Source organism: Oncorhynchus keta, chromosome 19 (genome assembly GCF_023373465.1).
Source record: "Oncorhynchus keta strain PuntledgeMale-10-30-2019 chromosome 19, Oket_V2, whole genome shotgun sequence".
NCBI classification, from domain to species: domain Eukaryota; kingdom Metazoa; phylum Chordata; class Actinopteri; order Salmoniformes; family Salmonidae; genus Oncorhynchus; species Oncorhynchus keta.
The window spans coordinates 33,663,610-33,690,528 of record NC_068439.1 but is presented as its reverse complement, the minus strand read 5'-3'; the positions used below and the strand labels follow the sequence as shown (position 1 = coordinate 33,690,528).

The window sequence follows — 26,919 nt, the reverse complement described above, 5'->3', positions numbered from 1 at the left end:
TGACTTTTTCCACATTTTGTTAGGTTACAGTTTTTATCATCATTCTACACACATTACCCCATAATGACAAAGCAAAAACTGAATTTTAGAAACATTTACACAAGTATTCAGGCCATTTACAAAGTATTTTCACAAATCACCTTTGGCAGCAATTACAGCCTCAAATGTTCTTAGGTATGACGCTAAAAGCTTTGCACACCTGTATTGGGGAGTTTCTCCCATTCTTCTCTGCAGATCCTCTCAAGCGCTATCAGGTTGGATGGGAAGCGTTGCGGCACAAATTTTCAGGTCTCTCCAGAGATGTTCAATCAGGTTCAAGTCCGGTCTCTGGCTGGGCCACTCAAGGACATTCAGACGTGTCACGAATCCACTCCTGCGTTGTCTTAGCTGTGTGCTTAGGGTCGTTGTGAACCTTGACCCCAGTCTGAGGTCCTGAGAGCTCTGAAGCAGGTTTTCATCAAGGATCTCCCTGCACTTTGCTCCATTCATCTTTGCCTCAATCCTGACTAGTCTCCCAATCTCGACTGCTGATGAATATCCCCACAGCATGATGCTGCCACCACCATGCTTCACTGTAACGATGTTGCCAGAGAATCTTGTTTCTCATGGTCTGAAAGTCTTTTGGTGCCTTTTGGCAAACTCCAAGCATGCTGTCATGTGCCTTTTACTGCAGTGTGGCTTCTGTCTGGCCTCACTAACATAAAGGCCTGATTGGTGGAATGCTGTAGAGATGTGTGTCCTTCTGGAAGGTTCTACCACCTCCACAGAGGAACTCTAGAGCTCTGTCAGAGTGACCATCGGGTTCATGGTCACCTCCCTGACCAAGGCCCTTCTCCCCCGATTGCTGTTTGGCTGAGCGGCAAGCTCTCGGAAGAGTCTTGGTGGTTCCAGACTTCTTCCATTTAAGAATGATAGAGGCCACTGTGTTCTTGGGGACCTTCAATGCTGCAGAAATGTTTTAGTACCCTTCCCCAGATCTGTCTCTCGACACAATCCTGTCTCAGAGCTCTAAGGAGAATTCCTTCGACCTCATGGTTTAGTTTTTGCTCTGACATGCATTGTAAACTGTGGAACCTTATATAGAATCTTGTCCAATCAATTGCATTTCACACAGGTTGTCTCCAATCAATTTGTAGAAACATTTCTGTCACGCCCTGGTCTAAGTATTTTGTGTTTTTCTTCATGTATTGGGTCAGGCCAGGGTGTGGCATGGAGTTTTTGTATTGTGGTGTGGTTTGTCTTGGGGTTTTGGTGTGTATGGATTTGGGATTGTAGCTAGTGGGGTTATCTAGCAAAGTCTATGGCTGTCTGGAGTGGTTCTCAATCAGAGGCAGGTGCTTATCGTTGTCTCTGATTGGGAACCATATTTAGCAGCCATATTCTTTGAGTTTGTTGTGGGTGATTGTCCTTAGTCTGTGTTAGTTTGCACCAGTTAAGGCTGTTTCGGTTTTCACTACGTTTATTGTTTTGTAGAGTTTGTGTTTTGGATTCGTGTTACGTTGTGTAAATAAACATGGATCACAATATACGCGCTGCAGTTTGGTCCGACTCTCCTTCACCATTAGAAAACCGTGACAATTTCAAGGATGATCAATGGAAACAGGATGCACCTGAACTCAATTTTGAGTCTCAAAGCAAAGGGTCTGAATACTTATGCAAATGTGATATTTTTTATTTTATACATTCGTGACCAAAAGTTGAGAATGACACAAATATACATTTTCACAAAATCTGTTGCCTCAGTTTGTATGATGGCAATTTGCATATACTCCAGAATGTTATGAAGAGTGATTAGATGAATTGCAATTAATTGCAAAGTCCCTCTTTGCCATGCATATGAACTGAATCCCCCAAAAACATTTCCAATGCATTTCAGCCCTGCCGCCAAAGGACCAGCTGACATCATGCCAGCGATTCTCTCGTTAACCTGTTACTCCTACCCCCTACTTTTTCGAACATTCTGTTAAAAATCGCGCAACATTTCAGCGCCCTGCTACTCATGCCAGGAATATAGTATATGCATATGATTAGTATGTGTGGATAGAAAACACTCAGACGTTTATAAAAATGGTTAAATCAGGGCTGTGACTATAACAGAACGTGCGTTTCATCGAAAAGCGCAGGAAAATTTGATCACTGAAAATGCGAAAATATATCCATGCGCTACTAGAACCCATTGTTGAATGTGAACCACATTAAATGGGGCCGAGGTTGCAATACCTACAGCTTCCACACGATGTCAACAGTCTTGTCATTTGCCTACGATTTGTTTCTTGGTCAAACGGACACAAGGTAGCGCCTTTCTTCCGGTCTCCGACCGGATATTTTGGTTGAGATTTACCCGGACATAATTTCCAAACGTACAGCTATAGAATATACATCGCCTCGTGATCAATTTGCTTATTAACGTTTACTAATACCTAAAGTTGCATTACAAAAGTATTTCAAAGTGTTTTGTGAAAGTTTATCGTCAACTTTTTTAATTTTAAAAAAGGACGTTACTGTCACGCCTTGGTCTTAGTATTTTGTGTTTTCTTTAATTATTTGTTCAGGCCAGGGTGTGACATGGGGTTATTGTATTGTCGTATTGGGGTTTTTGTAGGCATTGGGATTGTGGTTGATTAGGGGTTTGTCTCGTATAGGCTTGGCTGCCTGAGGCGGTTCTCAATCAGAGTCAGGTGATTCTTGTTGTCTCTGATGGGGAATCGTATTTAGGTAGCCTGGGTTTCACTTTGTATTTCGTGGGTGATTGTTTCTGTCTCTGTGTAGTTTCACCAGATAGGCTGTAATTAGGTTTCACGTTCCCGTTTTGTTGTTTTGTATTTGTATCAGTTATTTCATGTACCGCGATTCATTCATTAAAGACATGAGTAACCACCACGCTGCATTTCGGTCCGACTCTCTTTCAACAAACAGGCTATATATGGACCGATTTAATCGAAAAAAGACCCAATAGTGATGTTTATGGGACATCTAGGAGTGCCAACAAAGAAGATGGTCAAAAGTAATGAATGTTTTATATTTTATTTGTGCGTTTTGTGTAGCGCCGACTATGCAAATTATTTTGTTTACGTCCCCTGCGGGTCTTTTGGGGTGTTACATGCTATCAGATAATAGCTTCTCATGCTTTCGCCGAAAAGCATTTAAAAAATCTGACTTGTTGCCTGGATTCACAACGAGTGTAGCTTTAATTCAGTACCCTGCATGTGTATTTTAATGAACGTTTGAGTTTTAACGAGTGCTATTAGCATTTAGCGTAGCACATTTGCATTTCCAGATGTCTAGATGGGACGCCTGCGTGTCGGGTAGGAGCAAGAGGTTAACACAGGTGTGAGTGTTGACGAGGACAAGGCTGGAGATCACTCTGTCATGCTTATTGAGTTCGAATAACAGACTTGAAGCTTCAAAAGGAGGGTGGTGCTTGGAATCAATGTTCTTCCTCTGTTAATCATGGTTACCTGCAAGGAAACACCTGCGTCATCATTGCTTTGCACAAAAAGGGCTTCACAGGCGAGGATATTGCTGCCAGTAAGATTGCACCTAATTCAACCATTTATCGGATCATCAAGAACTTCAAGGAGAGCGGTTCAATTGTTTTGAAGAAGGCTTCAGGGAGCCCAAGAAAGTCCAGCAAGCAAAAGGACCGTCTCCTAAAGTTGATTCAGCTGCGGGATCGGGGCACCACCAGTACAGAGCTTGCTCAGGAATGGCAGCAGGCAGGTGTGAGTGCATCTGCACGCACAGTGAGGCAAAGACTTTTGGAGGACGGCCTGGTGTCAAGAAGGGCTACAAAGAAGCCACTTCTCTCCAGGAAAAACATCAGGAACAGACTGATATTCTGCAAAAGGTACAGAGATTGGACTGCTGAGGACTGGGGTAAAGTCATTTTCTCTGACAAATCCCCTTAAGGGCATCTGGAAAAAAGCTTGCCCCACAGAGAAGACAAGGTGAGCGCTACTATCAGTCCTGTGTCATGCCAACATATCCTCCGAGAGCATCTTCTCCCAACCATCCAGGAACAGTTTGGTGACGAACAATGCCTTTTCCAGTATGATGGAGCACCTTGCCATAAGGAAAAGGTGATAATTAAGCGGCTCGGGGAACAAAACATTGATATTTTGGGTCCATGGCCAGGATACTCCCCAGACCTTAATCCCATTGAGAACTTGTGGTCAATCCTCAAGAGGCGGGTGGTCAAACAAAAATCCACAAATTCTGACAAACTTCAAGCATTGATTATGCAAGAATTGGCTGCATCAGTCAGGATGTGGCCAGGGTTAAATTGACAATGATATACCAGGGCAAATTTCAGGGTCTTGAAAAAGAAGGATCAAAACTGCAAATATTGACTCTTTGCATCAACTAATGTAATTGTCAATAAAAGCCTTTGATACTTATGAGTGTAATATTATGCTTCAGCGTCCGATGGTAAGCATCTGTCAAAAATAATCTACAAAGACACTGGGCAGCAAACTTTGTAGGGAAATAAATATGTGTCATTCTCAATTTTGGCCACGACTGTACATTTGCAATAATTAAACGTTTTTGATTTGTCATTATGGGCTATTGTGTGTAGATCAATGTGAGAAACCTCTCCCTCCTGTCCAGCGTTGAACTCCTCCTGTCAGCGCTGCGGAGCCTCCACTCCTGTCCAGCGCTGCCGAGGAGCCACTCCCTCCTGTCCAGCGCTGCCCGAACCTCACTCCTGAATCCAGCGCTGCCGGAGCCTCACTCCTAACCAGCGCTGACCTCCCTCCTGTCCAGCTGCGAGACACCTCACTCCTGTCCAGCGCTGCCGGGCCTCCTGTCAGCGCTGCCGGAGACCTCACTCCTGTCCAGGCGCTGCCGGAGTCTCACTCCTGTCAGCGCTGCGGAACCTCCCTCCTCTCCAGCGCTGCTGGACCTCCTCTGTCAGGCGCTGCCGGAACCTCACTCCGCAATCCAGGCGCTGCCGGACTCTCACTCTGTCCAGCTGCCAGGACCTCACTCCTGTCAGGCCTGTCCAGCGCTGCCGGAGCCTCCCGCCTGTCCAGCGCTGCCGGAGCCTCCCGCCTGTCCAGCGCTGCCGGAGCCACTCAGCCCAGAGGCGCCGGAGCCCCTCAGCCCGGAGGCGCCAGAGCCCCTCAGCCCAGAGGCGCCAGAACTGCCAGAGCCCCCGCTCCTCTGTCCCGAGCTGCCAGAGCCCCCGCCCCTCTGTCCCGAGCTGCCAGAGGCCCCACCCCTCTGTCCCGAGCTGCCAGAATTTCCTCCCCTCTGTCCCGAGCTGCCACCCCTTTGTCCCGAGCTGCCGCCCCTCTGTCCAGTGGGGTCATTTAGTAGGGTCGCTGTGGTTAGGAGGCCACGGAAGCGGACAAGGTGGTGGACTAAGACTATGGTGAAGTGGGGGCCACGTCCAGCACCAGAGCCGCCACCGTGGACAGATGCCCACCCAGACCCTCCCCAATAGGTTTTGCGGCCGGAGTCCGCACCTGGGGGGTTTCTTTGTATGTTTGTATGTTTTGTTTGGTTAGGGTGTGATCTGAGTGGGCATTCTATGTTACATGACTAGTTTGTCTATTTCTATGTTTGGCCTGATATGGTTCTCAATCAGAGGCAGGTGTTAGTCATTGTCTCTGATTGGGAACCATATTTAGGTAGCCTGTTTGGTGTTGGGGTTTGTGGGTGATTGTTCCTGTCTCTGTGTTTGCACCAGATAGGGCTGTTTTGGGTTTTCACATTTCTTGTTTTGTTAGTTTGTTCATGTGTCTTTATAAATTAAACATGAATAGAAACCACGCTGCATTTTGGTCCGCCTCTCCTTCACCGCAAGAAAACCGTTACACTGTCAAAAATTTCTAGACACTGAAGCAGCAAACTTTGTGGAAATAAATGTGTCATTCTCAATTTTGGGGAATTTTGATTTGTCATTATGAGCTATTGTGTGTAGATTGATGAGGAACAATGTTATTTGATCAATTTTAGAATAAGGCTGTAATGTAACTTTATATACATTTTGAAGATCCTTAGGGACCTTAATTGAGTGGCAGGTTTCTCTTGATTGTGTTAAGGACAACATCCTCTGTGGGGACATGAGTTTTGAGATGGAACATCAGTGTAATGTAAACCACCACTGTCCCAAATCTTTGAAAAAATGGAGTTTGTCAATTTGAGATTGTTTAAAAAATAAAAATATTTGCAATGATTTTATGACAACCTTCCAGATGTTGACCTAGTTGTCACTTTTGTAGGAAAATATGTTGGACATTTTCAGATTTGTGGAAGGAATCCTCCCTCTCGGTGTAGCTGTTGTGGAAACTAACTGTTAATGTTGGATTTGCTGAAGAGGAGGTTGGGGTGGTATGGTCATTTGCTGTTGTAGGTTTTAGATAAACTCTCAGGTGTTTGTTGTAGTTGTTTGAGAGAAGGTTGTTGGAGTGTCAGAGAGAGTATTAGATTTCTCAATTTGCCATATAGTTGCCAGTGTAAACTTTGCATTGGATGAAGTTGTTGAGGCAGTTGCAAATGTGATATTTTTTATTTTATACAGTCGTGACCAAAAGTTGAGAATGACACAAATATACATTTTCACAAAATCTGTTGCCTCAGTTTGTATGGCGGCAGTTTGCATATACTCCAGAATGTTATGAAGAGTGATCAGATGAATTGCAATTAATTGCAAAGTCCCTCTTTGCCATGCAAATGAAGTGAATCCCCCAAAAACATTTCCAATGCATTTCAGCCCTGCCGCCAAAGGACCAACTGACATCATGCCAGCGATTCTCTCGTTAACACAGGTGTGAGTGTTGATGAGGACAAGGCTGGAGATCACTCTGTCATGCTTATTGAGTTCGAATAACAGACTAGAAGCTTCAAAAGGAGGGTGGTGCTTGGAATCAATGTTCTTCCTCTGTTAATCATGGCTACCTGCAAGGAAACACGTGCCGTCATCATTGCTTTGCACAAAAAGGGCTTCACAGGCAAGAATATTGCTGCCAGTAAGATTGCACCTAAAACAACCATTTATCGGATCATCAAGAACTTCAAGGAGAGCGGTTCAATTGTTTTGAAGAAGGCTTCAGGGAGCCCAAGAAAGTCAAGCAAGCGCAAGGACCGTCTCCTAAAGTTGATTCAGCTGCGGGATCGGGGCACCACCAGTGCAGAGCTTGCTCAGGAATGGCAGCAGGCAGGTGTGAGTGCATCTGCACGCACAGTGAGGCAAAGACTTCTGGAGGATGGCCTGGTGTCAAGAAGGGCAGCAAAGAAGCCACTTCTCTCCAGGAAAAACATCAGGGACAGACTGATATTCTGCAAAAGGTACAGAGATTGGACTGCTGAGGACTGGGGTAAAGTCATTTTCTCTGATGAATCCCCTTTGGGGTATCTGGAAAAAAGCTTGCCGTCAGAAGACAAGGTGAGCGCTACTATCAGTCCTGTGTCATGCCAACAGTAAAGCATCATGAGACCATTCATGTGTGGGGTTGTTTCTCAGCCAAGGGAATGGTCTCACTCACAATTTTGCCTAAGAACACAGCCATGAATAAAGAATGGTACCAACATATCCTCCGAGAGCATCTTCTCCCAACCATCCAGGAACAGTTTGGTGACGAACAATGCCTTTTCCAGTATGATGGAGCACCTTGCCATAAGGAAAAGGTGATAATTAAGCGGCTCGGGAACAAAACATCGATATTTTGGGTCCATGGCCAGGATACTCCCCAGACCTTAATCCCATTGAGAACTTGTGGTCAATCCTCAAGAGGTGGGTGGCCAAACAAAAATCCACAAATTCTGACAAACTTCAAGCATTGATTATGCAAGAATTGGCTGCCATCTGTCAGGATGTGGCCCAGAAGTTAATTGACAGCATGCCAGGGCAGATTTCAGAGGTCTTGAAAAAGAAGGGTCAAAACCGCAAATATTGACTCTTTGCATCAACTTCATGTAATTGTCAATAAAAGCCTTTGATACTTATGAAGTGCTTGTAATTATACTTCAGCATTCCATAGTAACATCTGTCAAAAATATCTAAAGACACTGAAGCAGCAAACTTTGTGGAAATAAATATGTGTCATTCTCAATTTTGGCAGTGATGGTGTGATAACTGTTACAGACTTTGTTATTGTTGTAACAGTTGTAATATTTGTTGTGGTGATAGGAAACATTGTTTTTGTTGGAGCTGCTGTTGTCACATAAGAAAATGTAGATGTCTAGTAGATGTCGGAGTACTTTATACACTGGAGGAAGTTGTTGAACCAGTCATGAGAACTAAAGCAGCATTTGGTGTTGTTGTCGGCCCTTCAGTTCCTGTACTGAAAGTAGTTGCGTTTGATGTGGTTGTTGATCTTTCAAAGGTTGATATACAGTGAGCACCATACTTCATTGAAGAGTGACCATTTTTATTGTTATTTTGGTTCTGTACTCTAGCACTTTGAGTTTGAAAGGATACAATAACAATGAAGGTGAGGTGCAAACTGTCAGATTTAATTTTAGAGTATTTTTATACATATTGGAGGAACCGTTAAGAAATGACAGCACCTTTTGTTCATGGTCCCCGCATTTTATGGTACTACAAGTATTTGTTGAATTGGCTTCACAGATGTGTGTCGTTAGGCAGGTGTATTCATTTGTGTCGTTAGTGAATGCAGGAGAGCTGTTGATGAACAGTATTGATTCTAGACTTTGCTATTGCCTTTAGAGGTTGTTGTTGGGGTGTGACAACATGAGGAAGACAGCAGGTCTTCAGGTGTCGATGCAAATAAACTGTCCGTCATAAGGCTCAGAAATGAAACTCAATCAATCGGGAACATTGCAAAAACCCTGGGCATGCCCAAGTTAACAGTTTGGTTCATCATTAACAAGAAAAAAACAACCGGTGAACTCAATTATGTCAAAGAACCCAGTAGACTGAGGAAGACCACTGCAGTGGATGACCGGAGAGTACTCTCTATGGTGAAGAAAACCCCCCTGACAACACCCCAACAGATCAAAAACACTCTGCTGGGTGCAGGTGTAAATGTGTCAAAGTCTACCATACGTAGAAGACTACACCAGCAGGACCACAGAGGGTACACTACAAGATACAAACCACTGATAAGCCTGAAGAACAGAAAGGCGAGATTACAGTTTGCTAAAAAGCACCTACAAAGCACCTAAAAGAGCCCCATGAAGTATTGTGGACAGATGAGACAAAGATTAACATGTACCAGAAAGAGGAAAGTGTGGGGAAAAAAAAGACATGCCCACGATCCAAAGCATACCGCCCACGATCCAAAGCATACCACCTCACCCGTGAAACATGGTGGAGGGGGTGTTATGGCTTGGGCCTGTATGGCTGCCAGTGGAACAGGCTCACTACAGAAATATTTTATCTGCTCAGATAAAACCAAATGCCTCCAAACTCATTGAACGGCACTTCAGCATGTAACAAGACAATAACCCTAGGGGGGGAGGGGGGGGGGGACCATGTACAAAATCTTCTATAATTTCTAAACGGTTCATCCGATATGTATGAAAATACCCTCAAATTAAATCTGACAGTTTGCACTTCACCCTCATTGTTATTGTATCCTTTCAAACTCAAAGTGCTAGAGTATAGAACCAAAATAACAAAAACAAGGTCACTGTCCAATGAATTATGGTGCGCACTGTAGTTGAGCCAGTATTTGTTGTGAGCTGAGTTACTTCTGCTGTTGTACTTCCAGATGTTGACCTAGTTGTCACTTTTGTAGGAAAATATGTTGGACATTTTCAGATTTGTGGAAGGAATCCTCCCTCTCGGTGTAGCTGTTGTGGAAACTAACTGTTAATGTTGGATTTGCTGAAGAGGTTGGGGTGGTATGGTCATTTGCTGTTGTAGGTTTTAGATAAACTCTCAGGTGTTTGTTGTAGTTGTTTGAGAGAAGGTTGTTGGAGTGTCAGAGAGAGTATTAGATTTCTCAATTTGCCATATAGTTGCCAGTGTAAACTTAGCATTGGATGAAGTTGTTGAGGCAGTTTTTGTGAACACTTGAGGAGCATTTGACGTCAATGTCAACACTTCAGTTGTGGTGCTGATAGTAGCTGTATTGCGTGTGGCTGTGGAACTGCCAATTGTACTCGGAAATGTTGATCTTGTTGAAGAGTATTTGTTGTCCCCTGCTGTTATAATTCCAGATGTTGGCCTCGTTGTCAATGTTGTAGGAACATATGTTGTGAGAGTTTGTGGAGGTGGAAGCCCTAACTTTGGTTGTTCTTACTACTGGAGCAGTAGAGGAAATTATGGTATATGTTTCAGCAGGGTTTGTAGAAGAACATTTGCCTGTGCAATGATGGTTGTTAGTAGATCAGAACTAGTTCTCATGGCTCGCTCGTCCCTCTGCAGCAGACATAATATGGTGAGCAATATGCTTGGAACGTCAAATACCAATATAAATCACAGTATCGAATAGCAATACATATAGAACCGTGAGAATCGCAATACATATCGTATTGACACCTAAGTATAGTTATAATATATTGTGAGGTCCCTGCTCTATACTTGTTCTTCAAGTTTATTAATAGGAAAACCCACAAGCACATGACTGTTATTGTGGCAAGGAAGTGAAGTCTTAGGCACTCAATCTAATCCAAATACCCTGGGGTCCTATTTTATGTGCTGGTGTTTGTTACCCAGCCTGGTCTAATAGACCAGATGAAGCACAACATATATGAATTGTAATTTGTAACATGTACGAAATGGGTGATGGACATCCACAAATTAATACATACCATACAAAACGTAACATATCATACTATATAAAGTTCCGGATTTATGCACAGAATAACATGATCTTGATCCAAATCAGTCAGGTTTCAAGACTAGTCATTCAACTGAGACTGCGCTTCTCTGTATCACGGAGGCGCTCCGCACTGCTAAAGCTAACTCTCTCTCCTCTGCTCTCATCCTTCTAGACCTATCGGCTGCCTTCGATACTGTGAACCATCAGATCCTCCTCTCCACCCTCTCCGAGTTGGGCATCTCCGGCGCGGCCCACGCTTGGATTGCGTCCTACCTGACAGGTCGCTCCTACCAGGTGGTGTGGCGAGAATCTGTCTCCTCATCACGCGCTCTCACCACTGGTGTCCCCCAGGGCTCTGTTCTAGGCCCTCTCCTATTTTTGCTATACACCAAGTCACTTGGCTCTGTCATAACCTCACATGGTCTCTCCTATCATTGCTATGCAGACGACACACAATTAATCTTCTCCTTTCCCCCTTCTGATGACCAGGTGGCGAATCGCATCTCTGCATGTCTGGCAGACATATCAGTGTGGATGACGGATCACCACCTCAAGCTGAACCTCGGCAAGACGGAGCTGCTCTTCCTCCCGGGAAGGACTGCCCGTTCCATGATCTCGCCATCACGGTTGACAACTCCATTGTGTCCTCCTCCCAGAGCGCTAAGAACCTTGGCGTGATCCTGGACAACACCCTGTCGTTCTCAACTAACATCAAGGCGGTGGCCCGTTCCTGTAGGTTCATGCTCTACAACATCCGCAGAGTACGACCCTGCCTCACACAGGAAGCGGCGCAGGTCCTAATCCAGGCACTTGTCATCTCCCGTCTGGATTACTGCAACTCGCTGTTGGCTGGGCTCCCTGCCTGTGCCATTAAACCCCTACAACTCATCCAGAACGCCGCAGCCCGTCTGGTGTTCAACCTTCCCAAGTTCTCTCACGTCACCCCGCTCCTCCGCTCTCTCCACTGGCTTCCAGCTCGCATCCGCTACAAGACCATGGTGCTTGCCTACGGAGCTGTGAGGGGAACAGCACCTCAGTACCTCCAGGCTCTGATCAGGCCCTACACCCAAACAAGGGCACTGCGTTCATCCACCTCTGGCCTGCTCGCCTCCCTACCACTGAGGAAGTACAGTTCCCGCTCAGCCCAGTCAAAACTGTTCGCTGCTCTGGCCCCCCAATGGTGGAACAAACTCCCTCACGACGCCAGGACAGCGGAGTCAATCACCACCTTCCGGAGACACCTGAAACCCCACCTATTTAAGGAATACCTTCTGTAGCTCAGTTGGTAGAGCATGGCGCTTGTAACGCCAGGGTAGTGGGTTCGATCCCCGGGACCACCCATACGTAGAATGTATGCACACATGACTGTAAGTCGCTTTGGATAAAAGCGTCTGCTAAATGGCATATATTATTACCTAGGATAGGATAAGTAAACCTTCTCTTGGTTTAAAGCAGTAGCCTTCATTTCTCAGAACAAGAAGACTGGAGAGTTTGTGAAGAAAGGTCTTTGACATTGAGCCTGTAATCAAACCCACAAATGCTGACGCTCAACTAGTCTAAAGGCCAGTTTTAGTTAATCTTTAAATCAGAACAGTTTGCAATTGTTAGCACAGCTGAAAGGGTTTAATGATCAAGTAGCTGATCCAAATTTAGCATTTTAAAAAACGTTAACGTGCCTCTAGATATTCTATTAATTTAAAAAAGCCGTTTCCAGCAGTCATTTACAAAGTCTACACTGTATTTCAACGGACAAGTGCTTTGCTTTAAAAAAAACGTGGACAATTAAGTGACCCCAAACTTCTGAATGGTAGTATACATTTAAAATATGTTGGTAGTTGAGGGGTTATAGTTACGAGAGGAAAGACTAGATTGTAAACGGATTAAAATTCAAAAACGCCACCCTGGCATCTTTTGCTGTCGATACGATTTGGAAATGTGAAGCTGAAACACAAATCAATTTCCACAGGCAAAAATGGGCTATTTCATAAAATGTGCTTTGGTCTTCATCTAAGGCTAGCAGTGTGGTTAAATCAAGTCGCTTGAAGAAATGGGCAGGGTTTGTGACTGAGGTAACCTAAATCGCCCCATTTGCAGGTTCACAAGCACCTCTGCCATATGCACAAATGTCCCAATGCTGAGGGAGTGAAAGTTATTACTTATGTAGGGGGCTAATTAGTCAATGACCAAGCAAGGCTGCAGGCTCAAGCAAAGCGCTATCCCAACACTCATCCCAATATGTTTGGAGTTTGACAATATTCATACAAAATAATTGAAAGTTGTGCATAATGACAAAACATGCGTGTCTAAGACTTCACACAAATTCTCCCAATTTTAGATGTCTTCCAAGCTATAAACAAGTTACAAATTGGGGTGCATGAATTGCATCATTGAAGTCTGTGTATTCCCAAGTTCATCGTTTAGTGATCACCGCGCCACTGAAAGTCAACTTCGGAATTGTCAGCAACACATGACAACGGCAATTTAGTAGGGTCTGGTTTTGGGACTCATCGTGAGCTTCTTGGTCCATTTGAAGTATTGTTTGTGTGCAGGTGTGAGGCAACGTCACCAGGGGTGTCTTCCTTTAGACAAATAGCATCCCAAAACAAGTGTTTACTCAACCTGAAAAAGTTAGAACCAGAATTGTCGATTGGACAAAGACAGGTTCGCCCCTCCTAGTGAATACACCCCTGAATGTCCAATAGATGGTTATTTGCTAATGTTATACATTGAGTAAATGGTTTGTTGCTAAACATTTCACAACTGTTTGCTAAGGTCTTTGTATAATGACTACACCCCAATCCAGCAAGGGCTGTCAAAAGCTACTGAAGTTAAATGAACATTAGCTGACGGGAGGCACTGCCTTGGACAGGTCCTCATTTCCCCAAAACATCTTAAGGCTAAATGTATTAGTATCCTATGGTTAATGTGAATTTAGTCTTAAGCTGCTTTCAGGAAACCGTATCCAGAGAGTCACTAAGCACAGAAAACCCAGACCGGGAATGATTAGCATTGTTGACAGTGCCTTGGTATAATGTCCTTGAAAACAGACAAATCCCTCAAGGCTGCGTCAAAATGCACACAGAAGTCTGTCACCAAACAGCCAAGTCACCACAAGACATACATTTGTGATGACACCTGCCATACGCACAATTTTACCAAAGCTGAATGACAAGGGTGTAGAGGCTACAGTAATTAGTTACGTGGCCCAAGTCAGGTACGCTGCAGAGCAAACCAGTATACCAGAAACTGTTAGTGTACAATTTCACAAAATAGGTTATAAAGCAGACCTAACACTCATTACAAATAAATACAACTCAGTTAAATAGGCAAGATTTAAAAAAATATTTAATATGCATTAGTCAAATTACCACATTTCTTTAGCATGTTCAAGCATCAGATTTGTCACCCTGTAGATTGTCAGACCTGGAAAACAAAAACAGGCGTGAAAGCTAGAAGTGCTCCTATTTAATTAAGCAAGTTACTTTCAAATCTGGGAACAAAAGATATGCAAGACTCACCTTTTATTTAAAGCAGCACTCTTCTCAGTTATTTTATCTACAGCACATGTAGTAGATCTGGTGGGGAGAAATTAAGTGAGATTAAATTCTAACTAAACAATTAATGTGACAAAATGTAAAGAAATGAAGGCCAACTACAGTTCACTTTTCTGGTACATCAGTCACCATGTGACAATACACCAATCCAGGGAATCAAGATGCAAGTCCCCAGTCTTCCTCACCTCCTAATTCCATCAAAACAGCGCTCTTCACACGTTTTTTCTGTGGGCATACACACTTCAGTAGAGCACATGAAGTAGATCTGTTGAGGAGGAATGAAGTGAGATTCAATACCAACTAAACATGTTTGACTTTGTGCAGCTCAAAAATATAAAAGTTGCACACAATAGAAAGAGCTTTTTGAAAGCCTCATTCACCAATCAAGGTGTGAATCCCAGTCCACATTCTGCTTCCTCACCTCCTCATCCAGATACTTGTTGGTCTGTTGATCCATGAACTGGAATGCTTGGACCATGAAGCGACGCTGGTGGCGGTTCTGGGGCAGGTTGCTGAATTTAAGGATGGAGACATTGGGGTCCTGAGGGTTGGCACACCTAGAAGTGAGAAATTGATAGAGAACTCAATGACAACTTCCTCTTGGCAGCACAAGGCCCTCAAACTAGAAGGCTCTGGAACTCATAGGGTAAGAGTTGAATACCCTTGGTATAAGGAGTTGTCACAAAATGGCTGTCATGCTTTGGCTACGGAAAGGGCAAAGTTTAGACACAAAGGGATCCTTTAGGATTTTGGCAATGAGGCCCTTTATCTACTTTTGATAGAGATGAACTTATATACCATTTGTCTGCCCCTATGGCCAATATGAAGGAAGTGATTGATAGTGTCATTAGCCAAAGCTAGCAGATACCTAGTCTTCACTGTGCCAAATCTGGTTAGAGAATTCCTTCAACTGCATACAGACAAACGGAGCCACAAATTGACCCGACTCTGGGTAAGTACATAAAGGGACTCATTGCCAAAATTAAGAGAACATTGGAGTCCATCCATCTCAGCCTCTAATAAAAGCCAATGGCTGTTCAAGAGCAAGGTTGCCCACCAATATGTAATCTACAGTACGTTAGGCAAATCAGTCACACCAAGTCATTGCAGTGCTTACCCTTCGTGAATGAGCACCAGAACGTTCTTGGCAGAGCGGGGATAAGCCAGACAGTAGTTGACCAAAAGTGTCGCCTCTGGATTTGGAGAAGTCAGACGAACTTCTAGATACACAAGTTTACCCAGGAAGAGACGCAGGGGCTGATGGTGCCGTTTGAGGTACTTGGTATAGGTTTTGTCTGGTGGGGTAGGTAAAAGAGCAATTTAAGCATTGGGCTTGTCAGCAATATAAAGTATCCGCAACAAATGGGACAGTAACCATTATGTTCTGGCCATTGCGTGTTTACATGTCAGCCAGATACCTTCAGCAATCCTGAGTTCGACACCAAACAGTCCCTTGGATGTCACCTTTGAAGGGAATGTTACACTGGGGCTTTTCACCATGTAGCCCACACTCGCCACTGTTGGCACGGTACCCAGCGTTTTAGGGTAGCGGCACTCAACCATGACTCTAGAGACGAACATAAGGGGGGACTAGTCAAACTCAGCAGGTACATTTAATGATTCCTCAATTAGTGAGATCAAATTACATTCTGAAAGTGCCAAGTATTCGTGGCATTTGCAACAGCAATGTTTGAAGTTATACACTTAGAGCTTCTTAACTGGTGAATCAGCTCAATATATAGGAACACTAGGACAGAGGAATATAGCAAAGACAGAAATCTAGAAGGTGTAGACATTGAGATGTTCATTAAACACCAAACTGAAGAACCTGTCCAATAAGGAATGCCCATTTTGTTTGTTGCAAAATGTGACATCTGAATTACCTGCGGGGGTTGTCTCTGGATATTACGCCATACTTCAGGTTAAGGGTTCGAACGGCCGTCTGTACCTCTGCTGTGTAGATCACGGTATTGCCAATTTCCTAATTAAGATCAAAACAATAAAGTAATTGTGTGGATCAACAAGAACCGCACCAGGAGGATTCCAGAAGCCGTAATATTCTTGTCCACTTACATATGAGCGAGTTCCACATTCAGTGACTGAGAACTTGAAGACGACAAACTTATCAGTGACAATGACCGGGCCACAGCGAGACTTCCCAGCAACCACAGGTTTGGTGGGAGTCACAGGGAAAGTAGTGAGGTTATGGTGAACGGCAAAGATAAACTGATGGTCTGCAGTGCACTCTGGGGAGGGAGAGCGGTACACATCAGTCCTCACTATTCAAAGCCAAACATCATCTTGCCCCGTGAAAGAGTATTTACCATCCATCGGGTAGAAGCAGGCGGAAGTTGCCGAATCCACACAGCAACCCATCACCAAACACTGGGAAGACGAGATTCCAGTGAAACCACAAGCCAAGTGCTGGTTCTGGGGAATACTGCAGCCTGAAATACAAAAAAACATTGGAAGTAAGGATCAGTAGCCAATGAATTATACTTCAGAAAAAAAAGTTACATGTAGTGTCAGTCCCATGTTTCATGAGCTGAAAGCACACACACAATTGTTCCATTTGTGAAGAAAGCTAATTCTGTGCACAATTGTGTTTACATCCCTGTTAGTCATTATTTATCCTTTGCCAAGAGCAAGAAGCTTATTGGGTTGTGCCGTGGCAGAGATCTTTGTGGCCTATACTCGGCCTTGTCTCAGGATGGTAAGTTGGTGGTTGAAGATATCCCTCGTGGTGTGGGGACTGTGCTTTGGCAAAGTGGGTAGGGTTATATCCTTCCAGTTTGGCCCTGTCCGGCGGTGTCATCGGATGGGGCCAGTGTCTCCTGACCCCTCCTGTCTCAGCCTCCAGTATTTATGCTGCAGTAGTGTGTCGGGGGCTAGGGTCAGTTTGCTATATCTGGAGTACTTCTCCTGTCCTATCCGGTGTCCTGTGTGAATGTAAGTATACTCTCTTTCTCAGGACCTGAGTCCTAGGACCATGCCTCAAGACTACCTGACATGACTCCTTGCTGCTGCTCCAGTTGCAACTGTTCTGCCTGTGATTATTATTTGACCATGCTGGTCATTTATGAACATCTTGGCCATGTTCTGTTATAATCTCCACCGGGCACAGCCAGAAGAGGACTAGCCACCCGACATAGCCTGGCTACTCTCTAGGTTTTGGGAATTTTTCCTAGCCACTGTGCTGCTACACCTGTATTGCTTGCTGCTTGGGGTTTTAGGCTGGGTTTCTGTACAGCACTTTGATATATCAGATGATGTACGAAGGGCTATATAAATACATTTGATTTACTAAATACCATGATCGATATACAGGTGCACCTTGTGCTGGGTACAAAAAAAATGTGTAGTTCTGTCACAACACAATGCCACAGATGTCTCATGTTCAGGGAGCATGCAATTGGCATGCTGACTGCAGAAATGTTCATTACTCTATCATAAGCCACCTCCATTTTAAAGAATTAGGCAGTGTGCAAACCAGCCTCACAACTGCAGACCAGGTTTAACCATGCCTGCCCAGGACCTCCACATCCAGCTTCTTTACCTGTGGGATCGTATGAGACCAGCCACCCAGACAGCTGATGAAAGTAAGGAGTATTTGTAAGAAAGCACTGGTGGGTAAAAACCTTCCTCAGAGTCACTGGAGAGCTAGGCTCAGCCAGTGGGCCTATATCCTCCCATTGGCTGTGCCCCTGTCCAGTCACGTGCAATCCATAGACTAGGACCTAAAGTACAGCAATTTCAATTGACTGATCACCATATGAACTGTAACTCAGTAAAGTCGGTGCATGTATGTTTGTTCACTAATAGCTATAAACTCAATGACCAGTGGATAGAAGTCCATCTGAGCACTGGAGTAGGTACCAGTTTCAATAGCACCTCTGAACTGGTCAAAATGACCAGGTCTCCAAAAAGCATATCAAGAACAAGTTAATTAGAATGTTCTTAGGAGCATTGTTAAAAATGTCACAAAATGCTCCTTTACCGACTGCCTCAGACCACAATAACAGCATATATTGATGCTTATCCAAAGAAATACAATAAACATTTCATGAGACTCACCAGGATATTTGGTGGCATTTTGAGCGCTGGGATTGCGAGGGGTGGGATTAAGACACTTTGAAGGAGGCCCTCCATGGGCATTGCGAAGACCATTAGAGAGGGGCAGGTGGTCGGTTGAGGACAACGAGGATTTGGGGCTAGCCGCACAGGACACTGTAGAAACATCCATTATGCCAGCTTCATTGACATACAACACCATCAAGGTGTACCGCCCAGCCTGCAGTCAGTGTGGCAAAAAATGTACAAGCATTCCAATGACACATTTACACCATTTAAAATGTATAATTTAAAATTGGAAAGGCAAAAACCCTACTTGACGACTAATGAGGCAGCCTGAAAAGCGGACAGTTAAGGCGTTCTGATATTGTCCTCGATTTAAGGAGTATCCACACGATTCCGGGGCGTCAAGAACAGAGAGTATACTGTTGGGTCCTGTAGAGAAATTTAAAAAGTGAGCAAAGTAGCCAAATTTCATTTGATGATCTTTAAACCTATAAATAACTTACCCAAAATCTTGACTTCACTCATTGGACCAGCTGGCAGTGTTACTTTAAACTCATCCTCACCGCACAGAACCGCTAAACTGACTGGGGCAGCTTCGGTAACGGATACCCACTTTTTTGCATCTGATACCTCCTCGAATTGCACCTGGAATCCACGGTCGGAGTTAAGATCGACATTGGCGGGGTCTCCAAGTTGCACTACAGCCTTGTCTTTGGTATAATTCTCCTCTGTGTCAAGGTTGTGGTGGGCAAAGGTTGCCTCTTCGGAAACGCGCTCCCATCCCGCTGCAGGCAATGCAAAGCAAAGCCAAACCGGGAAAAAAAGCAGTGCGCTCCTTTGCCAAGTCATGGTTTCATACAATGCCTCACCGAATGCTGAAAAACGGTATGACAGCTGAGGTATCTCCAAGGTATATATAGGAAGTATTTGCAATTGGCTGCACCTTTCTACCAATTGGAACAACGTTACTCTCCATGAGAATATACGTTCTCACAAGGTAAACGGTAACATCTGGAGTAAATAATCTATTACCTGCCACTATGTTTGCGTTTACACAGACAGCTCAATTCTGATAATTATTCCACTGATCACATTAGACATTTTCAAATCAAAATATTTTTCAGAGCTGATCTGATTGGTCAAAAGATAAATTAGTAAAAAAATATCAGAATTTGGCTGCCCAGGGCCCAGTTCGAATATTAGGTTTGAGTGCTTTAGAGCAGCATTCTTTCTTCCTCCCTCTGAATAGTAATAATACACAATGATCCTAACGTGATTAGACAGGTGAATGCAAGGGATAGCGCCATCCCAAAGCTTTCACTGTCCAGGATTGTCTGTACAGTGCCATGCATATTTTTGATATTGAATGTTATCAGATCTTCAACCAAAACCTAATATTAGATCAAGGGAACCCGATGGAAAAAATAACACAACAATTACATACTTATTTCATTTATTTCATAAACAAAGTTATGCAACACCCAACGCCCTTGTGTAAAAATGTAATTGACCCCTTACACTCAATAACTGGTTGTGCCTCACCTTCAGCTGGAATGACTCCAACAAAACGCTTCCTGTAGTTGTTGATCAGTCTCTCACTTCGCTTTAGAGGAATTTTGCTGCTGCAGCTCAGTGACATTTGAAGGTTTTCAAGAATGAACTGCTCATTTCAAGAACTGGCACAATATTTCAATTGGGATAAGGTCTGGACTTTTACTCCGCCATTCCAATATTCAAATTTGTTGCTTTTTAGGCATTTCCATGTAGATTTGATTGTGTGTTTTGGAGAATGGCCTTGCTTGCATGACCCAGCTGCGCTTCAGTTTCAGCTCACAGACAGATGGCCTGACATTCTCCAGCAGAATGATATGATACAGAGCAGAATTCATGGTTCCTTCTATTAAGGCTAGTCGTCCCGGTCCGAAGGCAGCAAAGCATCCCTAAACAATCACACCACCACCATACCACCACCATGCTTGACTGTTGGTATGAGGTTCTTACTGTAGAATGCAGTGTTTGGTTTTCGCCACATATAATGTACACTGCCTTCGGTAAGTATTCAGACCCCTTGAATTTTTCCACATTTTGTTAGGTTACAGTTATCATCATTCTACACACATTACCCCATAATGACAAAGCAAAAACTGAATTTTGGAAACATTTACACAAGTATTCAGACCATTTACAAAGTACTTTCACAAAGCACCTTTGGCAGCAATTACAGCCTCAAGTTTTCTTAGGTATGACACTAAAAGCTTTGCACACCTGTATTGGGGAGTTTCTCCCATTCTTCTCTGCAGATCCTCTCAAGCGCTGTCAGGTTGGATGGGAAGCGTTGCTGCACAAATTTTCAGGTCTCTCCAGAGATGTTCAATCAGGTTCAAGTCCGGTCTCTGGCTGGGCCACTCAAGGACATTCAGACGTGTCACGAATCCACTCCTGCGTTGTCTTAGCTGTGTGCTTAGGGTCGTTGTGAACCTTGACCCCAGTCTGAGGTCGTGAGAGCTCTGAAGCAGGTTTTCATCAAGGATCTATCTGCACTTTGCTCCGTTCATCTTTGCCTCAATTCCGACTAGTCTCCCAGTCTCTACTGCTGATGAACATCCACACACCATGCTTCACTGTAACGATGTTACTTATACTTATGCAAATGTGATATTTTTTATTTTATACAGTCGTGACCAAAAGTTGAGAATGACACAAATATACATTTTCACAAAATCTGTTGCCTCAGTTTGTATGGCGGCAGTTTGCATATACTCCAGAATGTTATGAAGAGTGATCAGATGAATTGCAATTAATTGCAAAGTCCCTCTTTGCCATGCAAATGAAGTGAATCCCCCAAAAACATTTCCAATGCATTTCAGCCCTGCCGCCAAAGGACCAACTGACATCATGCCAGCGATTCTCTCGTTAACACAGGTGTGAGTGTTGATGAGGACAAGGCTGGAGATCACTCTGTCATGCTTATTGAGTTCGAATAACAGACTAGAAGCTTCAAAAGGAGGGTGGTGCTTGGAATCAATGTTCTTCCTCTGTTAATCATGGCTACCTGCAAGGAAACACGTGCCGTCATCATTGCTTTGCACAAAAAGGGCTTCACAGGCAAGAATATTGCTGCCAGTAAGATTGCACCTAAAACAACCATTTATCGGATCATCAAGAACTTCAAGGAGAGCGGTTCAATTGTTTTGAAGAAGGCTTCAGGGAGCCCAAGAAAGTCAAGCAAGCGCAAGGACCGTCTCCTAAAGTTGATTCAGCTGCGGGATCGGGGCACCACCAGTGCAGAGCTTGCTCAGGAATGGCAGCAGGCAGGTGTGAGTGCATCTGCACGCACAGTGAGGCAAAGACTTCTGGAGGATGGCCTGGTGTCAAGAAGGGCAGCAAAGAAGCCACTTCTCTCCAGGAAAAACATCAGGGACAGACTGATATTCTGCAAAAGGTACAGAGATTGGACTGCTGAGGACTGGGGTAAAGTCATTTTCTCTGATGAATCCCCTTTGGGGTATCTGGAAAAAAGCTTGCCGTCAGAAGACAAGGTGAGCGCTACTATCAGTCCTGTGTCATGCCAACAGTAAAGCATCATGAGACCATTCATGTGTGGGGTTGTTTCTCAGCCAAGGGAATGGTCTCACTCACAATTTTGCCTAAGAACACAGCCATGAATAAAGAATGGTACCAACATATCCTCCGAGAGCATCTTCTCCCAACCATCCAGGAACAGTTTGGTGACGAACAATGCCTTTTCCAGTATGATGGAGCACCTTGCCATAAGGAAAAGGTGATAATTAAGCGGCTCGGGGAACAAAACATCGATATTTTGGGTCCATGGCCAGGATACTCCCCAGACCTTAATCCCATTGAGAACTTGTGGTCAATCCTCAAGAGGTGGGTGGCCAAACAAAAATCCACAAATTCTGACAAACTTCAAGCATTGATTATGCAAGAATTGGCTGCCATCTGTCAGGATGTGGCCCAGAAGTTAATTGACAGCATGCCAGGGCAGATTTCAGAGGTCTTGAAAAAGAAGGGTCAAAACCGCAAATATTGACTCTTTGCATCAACTTCATGTAATTGTCAATAAAAGCCTTTGATACTTATGAAGTGCTTGTAATTATACTTCAGCATTCCATAGTAACATCTGTCAAAAATATCTAAAGACACTGAAGCAGCAAACTTTGTGGAAATAAATATGTGTCATTCTCAATTTCGGCCACGACTGTACATTTGCAAGAATTAAACGGTTTTTGATTTGTCATTATGGGCTATTGTGTGTAGATCAATGAGAAACCTCCCTTCTGTCCAGCGCTGCCGGAGCCTCCCTCCTGTCCAGCGCTGCCGGAGCCTCCCTCCTCTCCAGCGCTGCCGGAGCCTCCCTCCTGTCCAGAGCTGCCGGAGCCTCCCTCCTGTCCAGCGCTGCCGGAGCCTCCCGCCTGGCCAGCGCTGCCGGAGCCTCCCGCCTGTCCAGCGCTGCCGGAGCCTCCCGCCTGTCCAGCGCTGCCGGAGCCTCCCGCCCGTCCAGCGCTGCCGTAGCCCCCCGCCTGACCGGCGCTGCCGGAGCCCCTCTGCGCAGAGGAGCCGAAGCCCCTCAGCGCCGAGGCGCCGGAGCCCCTCAGCGCAGAGGCGCCGGAGCCCCTCAGCCCAGAGGCCCCGGAGCCCCTCAGCCCAGAGGCGCCGGAGCCCCTCAGCCCAGAGGCGCCGGAGCCCCTCAGCGCAGAGGCGCCGGAGCCCCTCAGCCCAGAGGCGCCAGAGCTGCCAGAGCCCCCTCCCCTCTGTCCCGAGCTGCCAGAGCCCCCGCCCCTCTGTCCCGAGCTGTCAGAGCCCCCGCCCCTCTGTCCCGAGCTGCCAGAGCTTCCGCCCCTCTGTCCCGAGCTGCCGCCCCTCTGTCCAGTGGGGTCATTTAGTAGGGTCGCCGTGGTTAGGAGCCCACGGAAGCGGACAAGGTGGTGGACTAAGACTATGGTGAAGTGGGGGCAACGTCCAGCACCAGAGCCGCCACTGTGGACAGATGCCCACCCAGACCCTCCCCAATAGGTTCAGGTTTTGCGGTTGGAGGGGGGTACTGTCACACCCTGACCGTAGTTTGCTTTGTATGTTTGTATGTTTTATTTGGTCAGGGTGTGATCTGAGTGGGCATTCTATGTTACATGTCTAGTTTGTCTATTTCTATGTTTGGCCTGATATGGTTCTTAATCAGAGGCAGGTGTTAGTCATTGTCTCTGATTGGGAACCATATTTATGTAGCCTGTTTGGTGTTGGGGTTTGTGGGTGATTGTTCCTGTCTCTGTGTTTGCTCCAGATTGGGCTGTTTTGGGTTTTCACATTTCTTGTTTTGTTAGTTTGTTCATGTGTCTTTATAAATTAAACATGAATAGAAACCACGCTGCATTTTGGTCTGCCTCTCCTTCACCGCAAGAAAACCGTTACACTGTCAAAAATATCTAAAGACACTGAAGCAGCAAACTTTGTGGAAATAAATATGTGTCATTCTCAATTTCGGCCACGACTGTACATTTGCAAGAATTAAACGGTTTTTGATTTGTCGTTATGGGCTATTGTGTGTATATTTATGAGGAACAATTTTATTTGATCAATTTTAGAATATGGCTGTAATGTAACAAAATGTGGAAAAAGGGAAGAAGTCTGAATAATTTCCCGAATGCACTTTATATACATTTTGAAAATCCTTAGGGTCCTTAATTGAGTGACGAGTTGCCTCTTGATTTTGTTAAGGACAACATCCTCTGTGGGGACATGAGTTTTGAGATGGAACATCAGTGTAATGTAAACTACCACTGTCCCAAATCTTCGAAAAAATGGAGGACGTCAATTTGAGATTGTTTGTTTAAAAAATATATATTATATATTTGCAATGATTTTATGACAAAAGTTTATGACAAACTTCCAACAAACTTCCAGCATTTGGTGTGGTTGTCGGCCCTTCAGTTCTTGTACTGAAAGTAGTTGCGTTTGATGTGATTGTTGATCTTTCAAAGGTTGATATACAGTGAGCACCATAATTCATTGAAGAGTGACCATTTTTATTGTTATTTTGGTTCTATACTCTAGCACTTTGGGTTTGAAATGATACAATAACAATGAAGGTGAGGTGCAAACTGTCAGCTTTAATTTTAGAGTATTTTCATACATATCGGATGAACCGTTTAGAAATTATAGAAGATTTTGTACATGGTCCCCCCCATTTTCGGGCATCAAAAAACATTGGACAGTTTAACATAATGTAGAATAAAGTAATCATTGTAGTTACATTTGCAGTTGTTGCCGAGGTAGGAGCTAAAGTACTGGTCGTCATAATATGAACTGCAGTTGTCGTAGTAGAAGCTACAGTTGTGGTTGTCATAATAGGTGCAGCAGGCATTGTTGTGGTAGTACAGGTATTGTTGTGGAGCTACAGTTGTTGTTGCATATGTAGGAGTCGCAGTCATTGTAGTGGTAGTAGTCGCTGCAGTTGTTGTCGTACTAGGATCTGCAGAAGTGGTTGTGGTAGTAGGAGCTGCAGTTGTATTTTTTGTTGTATGAGCTACAGTTGTCGTAGAAAGGATGCAATGTGGTTATCGTAGTAGGAGGACCTGCATTTGTAATAATTGTTATAGGAGCGGAAGTAGAAGTTACATTAGTAGGAGCTGCAGTTGTTGTTTTGGTAGTAGAAACTGTGGTAGAGGTTGTTGTAGTGGGAGCTGCAGTCATTGTTGTGGTAGTAGGAGCTGGGACCGAGAGACTGAAAAACAGCTTCTATCTCAAGGCCATCAGACTGTTAAACAGCCACCACTAACATTGAGTGGCTGCTGCCAATACACTGTCATTGACACTGACCCAACTCCAGCCACTTTAATAATGGGAATTGATGGGAAATGATGTAAATATATCACTAGCCACTTTTAACAATGCTACCTTATATAATGTTACTTACCCTACATTATTCATCTCATATGCATACGTATATACTGTACTCTACATAATCGACTGCATCCTTATGTAATACATGTATCACTAGCCACTTTAACTATGCCACTTTGTTTACTTTGTCTACATACTCATCTCATATGTATATACTGTACTCGATACCATCTACTGTATGCTGCTCTGTACCATCACTCATTCATATATCCTTATGTACATATTCCTTATCCCCTTACACTGTGTATAAGACAGTAGTTTTGGAATTGTTAGTTAGATTACTTGTTGGTTATCACTGCATTGTCGGAACTAGAAGCACAAGCATTTCGCTACACTCGCATTAACATCTGCTAACCATGTGTATGTGACAAATAAAATTTGATTTGATTTGAAGTGGTGGCCGTCTTACAAGTGGTTGTCGTAATAGGAGTGGTGTTTGTTGTTGATAGAGCTGCTGTTCTTATGATAGTAGGAGCTGCAGTTGTTGTAGGAGCTGTTGTCATTGTTTTGGTAGTAGGAGCAGCATTTGTCATTGCAGGAGCTGCAGACATTGTTGTGATAGTAAAGGCTGCAGTTGTCATAGGAGCTGCAGTTGTTGTGGTACTAGAAGCTGCAGTTGTGGTTGATGGAGCTGCAGTCGTTATCGTGGTAGTAGGATCTACAGTTGTGCTTGTCATTGTAGGAGCTGCAGTCGTGGTAGTAGGACCTGCAGTTGTGGTCATTTGTTTTAGGAGCTGCAGTTGTTGTCGTAGAAGAGGCTTCAGTTATAGTTGTCATATATATTTTAATTGTTTTATTTATTTAACTAGGCAAGTCAGTTAAGAACAAATTCTTATTTAGAATGGCGGCCTACACCGGCCAAATCCGGACGACGCTGGGCCAAATGTGCGTCGCCCTGTGGGACTCCCAATCACAGCCGGTTGTGATACAGCCTGGATTCGAACCAGGGCATCTGTAGTGACTCCTCAAGCACTGAGGACCTGCAATGGTTATTCTTGTTTTAGGAGCTACAGCCGTTGTTGTCGTAGTAGCTGTCTGTCTCTCCGATATTTGCAACATTGTTTCAGTATTCAAATTCCATCTCCTGCTGTCCCATAGTAATGAACCAGTCGGGATGAGACAGACATGCAGGCAGGATTTCTCAACCAGTCAAAATCTTGAATCAGCTGGCATCTTTTTTATGGATATATACAAACAAATTGAAATGGAAAAAAGTCAAATTAAACACAGCTAATTTGCAGTCTTTCCAGCTTCAGTTTGAAGTGATTGTGTTACTGTAGGTGTGTTGTTGGCTAGCTCCTCTGACATGACTGTAGGTTAGCCATAGTTGGCTAGCTTGCAAGCAAGGGATAAGAACATTGCCAGACAGTATGGCAATGGAACATTTAGAATGAACGACTGGGTAAAGTCCATAGATACAGAACAAAAACACTGAATGGCTAGGTTGCGTCTCTAGCAGCCCTATATTTGTGTCGGGATGTTAAATGACGAGACAGAGGCACTGATGCGAGTAACCAGTCTTTTTCAGTACAGCCGGGTGTCTCAAGCACACTGGTAAAAACACTGGAGTTGCAGTAATTAACATTTACCAACAGATGGCATCACTGTGCCATCTTACACCCATAACATCTTCC

General features: G+C 44.3%; 2 protein-coding genes across 7 annotated transcripts in view; both read right to left on the bottom strand.

Annotated features, from left to right (window-relative positions):
• Positions 1-26,919, bottom strand: part of LOC127909361 (zona pellucida sperm-binding protein 4-like) — a 46,466-nt gene that overhangs the window by 6,351 nt on the left and 13,196 nt on the right. The gene's annotated exons all lie outside the window — the stretch shown is intronic.
• On the bottom strand, positions 14,064-19,268 carry LOC118397674 (zona pellucida sperm-binding protein 4-like). The gene is made up of 12 exons (XM_052470322.1): positions 18,871-19,268; positions 18,678-18,796; positions 18,365-18,581; positions 16,615-16,737; positions 16,364-16,536; positions 16,174-16,271; positions 15,709-15,857; positions 15,408-15,585; positions 14,712-14,847; positions 14,476-14,555; positions 14,255-14,311; positions 14,064-14,159 (listed from the first exon to the last, which is right to left on the bottom strand). Exons 1-12 carry the CDS (start codon positions 19,214-19,216, stop codon positions 14,123-14,125), a joined length of 1,713 nt encoding a protein of 570 aa, XP_052326282.1. The 5' UTR covers positions 19,217-19,268; the 3' UTR covers positions 14,064-14,122.